This window comes from Coptis chinensis, chromosome 7 (assembly GCF_015680905.1).
Source record: "Coptis chinensis isolate HL-2020 chromosome 7, ASM1568090v1, whole genome shotgun sequence".
Lineage (NCBI taxonomy): Eukaryota > Viridiplantae > Streptophyta > Magnoliopsida > Ranunculales > Ranunculaceae > Coptis > Coptis chinensis.
In genome coordinates, this window is record NC_141462.1 from 51,958,387 (window position 1) to 51,961,916 (window position 3,530).

The 3,530-nt window shown below is 38.1% G+C and overlaps 1 protein-coding gene across 1 annotated transcript; it reads right to left on the minus strand.

The window, feature by feature from the left end:
• On the minus strand, positions 1-1,661 carry LOC147487881 (NAC domain-containing protein 19-like). Its single transcript, XM_086575045.1, has 3 exons — positions 1,347-1,661; positions 961-1,247; positions 1-811 (listed from the first exon to the last, which is right to left on the minus strand). Exons 1-3 carry the CDS (start codon positions 1,516-1,518, stop codon positions 236-238), a joined length of 1,035 nt encoding a protein of 344 aa, XP_086431171.1. The 5' UTR covers positions 1,519-1,661; the 3' UTR covers positions 1-235.
• Positions 1,662-3,530: the final 1,869 nt, after the last annotated feature.

Here is a 3,530-nt window from a genome sequence, read left to right on the forward strand (position 1 = left end):
TGCGCATTATTAATAGGTCCGTTATTATTATATTCATTTTATCCTAGTACTATACATCCTAATACTGCTTGTACGTATGTAGGTATAGATAAAGACTACCCTTCTATGTACACATATTACACTTCTCCACCACTCTTTTTTTGCTCTCGATCTAAGATTTATTTATCGATCTGCGCGCATCTTAAGCTGTACACATAATAATAGCAGTGTGTCTCCTGTTCTGCTGTTCAAAAGATCAGAGATTTGGATGGAAGATGGATTTGTTAAGCCCTTGAAATTCAGTATTTATACTCACTGGACTAGGACTGAAAATATTTTCTTGAGGAAGATACTGATCACAGAAACTTAACTCCGTACTTTTGTTGGGTACCTTTTTGTCAGATGGAAGCGGAGTCCCATAATTGGCGTGGATAATGTCATTCTCTTGATGAGTCTCTACTGGCTTCCTTTTCAATGGATTGAACAAGCTACTGATGGACGAATCAGTCATAAGCGAACTTCCCATGTCGGAAACATCTTCGTAGACTGAATTGGAGTTGCTATTACCGTGTCCACCTTGAAAACTTGAAGTTGAATTAGTTTCTATACAAGGAACATCCTGATTAGTAGAGAGGATGTAAGCTAACATTGGACAACCATTGTTACGATAATTTGCAATGATATCAAAAGTAGGGTCTGCACTCTTAGAAGGTGGCTCGTCAACCCTTGGACTGTAACCAAAAGGCTCGCTACTAGGGCAGTTCTGATCCACCCACATATTCATTGGCAAGTTGTCTTTCTGTCTAACTCGACAAAGAACCCAATCATCCAACTGCATATACAAGAAGAAACACAACCTTTTCATAAGTGCATCTTGATGTCTCATATACCAGCTTGGAATTTGTCTAGGAAAGAGAATGATTTTGAAGCAACTAGTAATCTAAGGAAATGAACTGTGACAGTCTGCAAGAACCTACTTACTCTCATGGAACTTCTGGACTTGGAAGGCTTGATCATGTTATCGAGTAATCTATACTCATGCATGATCCAATTTGTTTTAATTCCTTTTGGGGGTCGACCTTTATAGAAAACCAGAGCTTTTTTTACACCAATGCTCTGCGATCCTTTAGAAGTGAGGATAGGTTTATCTGTCCCTGTTGCTTTCCAATATCCTGAAGCTGCTGCTCTATTGGGCCTGGCTCCATTCGGGTATTTCCGATCTCTTGGACTAAAGAAGTACCACTCTTCGTCGCCAAATGAAGCCTTCTCTGCAAAGAAGAGCACGCATATCATATATGTTAAACTTGAAAGTTGAAACATAAATTGTAAACCAAAGTAGCAAACATGAGCTTAGTTGCAATACACACTGGGTAGCTCCCATGGGTTATACTTGTAGAGATCAACTTCAGCTGCAATAGACGCTGGAATCGGTCGTGAAGTGGCTTTGTTCCTGAGATAATAAACAATGAGCTCCTCATCAGAGGGGTGGAATCTAAATCCTGGTGGCAGCTGTATGTTTGAATTCAGTTCTCTCTCCATGGATAAGAACAGAATGCTTCGACCTTGGTGCGAAGCGAACTAAGGAAACACTGAAAATATCGATTTCAAAATTGAAATGGTTGTAGATTTGAAGCACTGTGCAGTGCTGTTTTATGGTGCATGGTGGGCAGATGTGGACGTTAATTAAGTTTAACAAAAACTTGGAAATTTAAAGAATTAGATTTGAATGTGACCCACTTGGTCTTTTATGTTGGGAATATGCATTGCTGCATGGACCTGAAGACACATTAAGTTCGGAAAATGAATAACAAAGCTTGTAAAGAGCAACCAATGCAAATTGATGCTTTGGCTGGCCTATCTGCTATAGCTAAGTTTTATCCTCGGCAAAATCAATGAAGGAAATATTCCGGAATGTGTTGTCTATTTGTAAAAACAAAAGAGAGGGGCATGAAAAGCCAAATGTGACAACCTGGATGACGACTCTTTGGAAGCAAACTGTTGACATAAAGTTTTCGTGTGAAAAATTCGCTCCTTCGCGCTAAGAGCATCATCAACGCATATGTAAAGTGGTTGCTACTGTGACAGGTAGCAAATTTTTTGGCAGTTTCAATCACTGATGCACTGTTAAAATGGTTCCTATATCCTAGCCATTACCAGAATCCGAACAAAATTTGTGTGAATTTCAGCAATGATTGGAACCGGACGAGTTCAACCGTCCCAATTGAAAGAATTTTGTTTATAATAAAATACGAATGGATCTATTTATGTCCGTTGAGCTTTTCTAATGGATCAATTTCTATCAAATTGGCCTATGCCCTTCATCCCAAACTCTTCCATTCTCTCATCTTTCTTTTATCATTCTTCAACCGTTTTAATCAAATGTCTACACAAATGTATAAAGATAGGGAAAGTAGAGGAGGTAGGAGCAGCCAAAGGCAAATCCAAAATCAAAGCCAAAGCGAGAGCCAAGACCAAGAGCAAGCATTCTCTACAAGACAGAGGAGGAGGAGAGGGGGAGGAGAGTTGACTTTTTTAGGGTTATAACTCCACTAGCTGAGCCAATTAGATCCCCCTCCAACAAGATGGTGAGTTGATTTTTTTATTTATTTATTTTTTTTATTATTATTTATTTTTTGTATTTAGGGGTGAGATTCGAAGTTGACTTTTTTTTGTATTTGGAAAATACCCTAATTTCCCATCTAGAAAAGATTCTAATTGGCCATCTAGGAGTTGACTTTTTTAGAGTTATAATTCTAATAGACAAGCCAATTAGATCTCCCTCCCAGCTAGAGAGTGAGTTGATTATTTTTTATTATTATTTTTTTTTTGTATATTTAAGAGAGAGACTTTTTTTGAATTTTTTTTTTTTTGTATTTGGGGAGACCTTAATTTCCCATATAGGAGAAAATCTAATTGGCTGGAGGTAATGCTAATTAATCCTAAATTTATAATTCATAAATAGTTAGCCAACTCATAGATCTGCCCCTGCCCCTAAAGATGAATTATTAGACAAGAGTTGGATTTGTGTTTCAGAAAATGCTATAATTAGAATGGGGCAAAATGAGCATGTATTAAGTGACAAATTTAAAGTTGCCATGGACCTCAAATAGCATATATGGATACTGCTGTTACAGCGGCTGGATTAGTTAGTTGCGTTTACACCAGATCCAGTTTGCGGTGAGTAAATTTTAAGGTTTTAATAATCAAGTGATGATACTTAATGCTACTGGTACTACTGATCATATTACAAAATATCGCGATCAAATTTGAGAATTGTTACTATATCTTGATTGAAAGTGCCAAATGGAATAACTACTATCAAGGTAGAAATGATAATGCAAAGGTACGAGGTGGGCTACGAGAAACGAAATTGCAAATGGTGGGAGTGCATGGAGTACAATGGGCGACGTCCAGACCGCAGGATATCGTTGGATTAAGGGGAAGATCAACCAGAAGAGGGGAAGTCCGCAGCCCTTTCCCACTCGAGTGTAAATGACTTAACTGCTGTAAGCCTGTAACCAAGTCGCATTCGACATTTCAACCCATATGTT

Coding starts and splice junctions, on each gene's coding strand:
- LOC147487881 (XM_086575045.1), bottom strand. CDS start 1,518: ATGGAGAGAGAACTGAATTCAAACATACAGCTGCCACCAGGATTTAGA. Junction 1,248..1,346: donor TAACCCATGGGAGCTACCCA/GTGTGTATTGCA, acceptor TCTTCTTTGCAG/AGAAGGCTTCATTTGGCGAC. Junction 812..960: donor AGTCCAGAAGTTCCATGAGA/GTAAGTAGGTTC, acceptor TTGTATATGCAG/TTGGATGATTGGGTTCTTTG.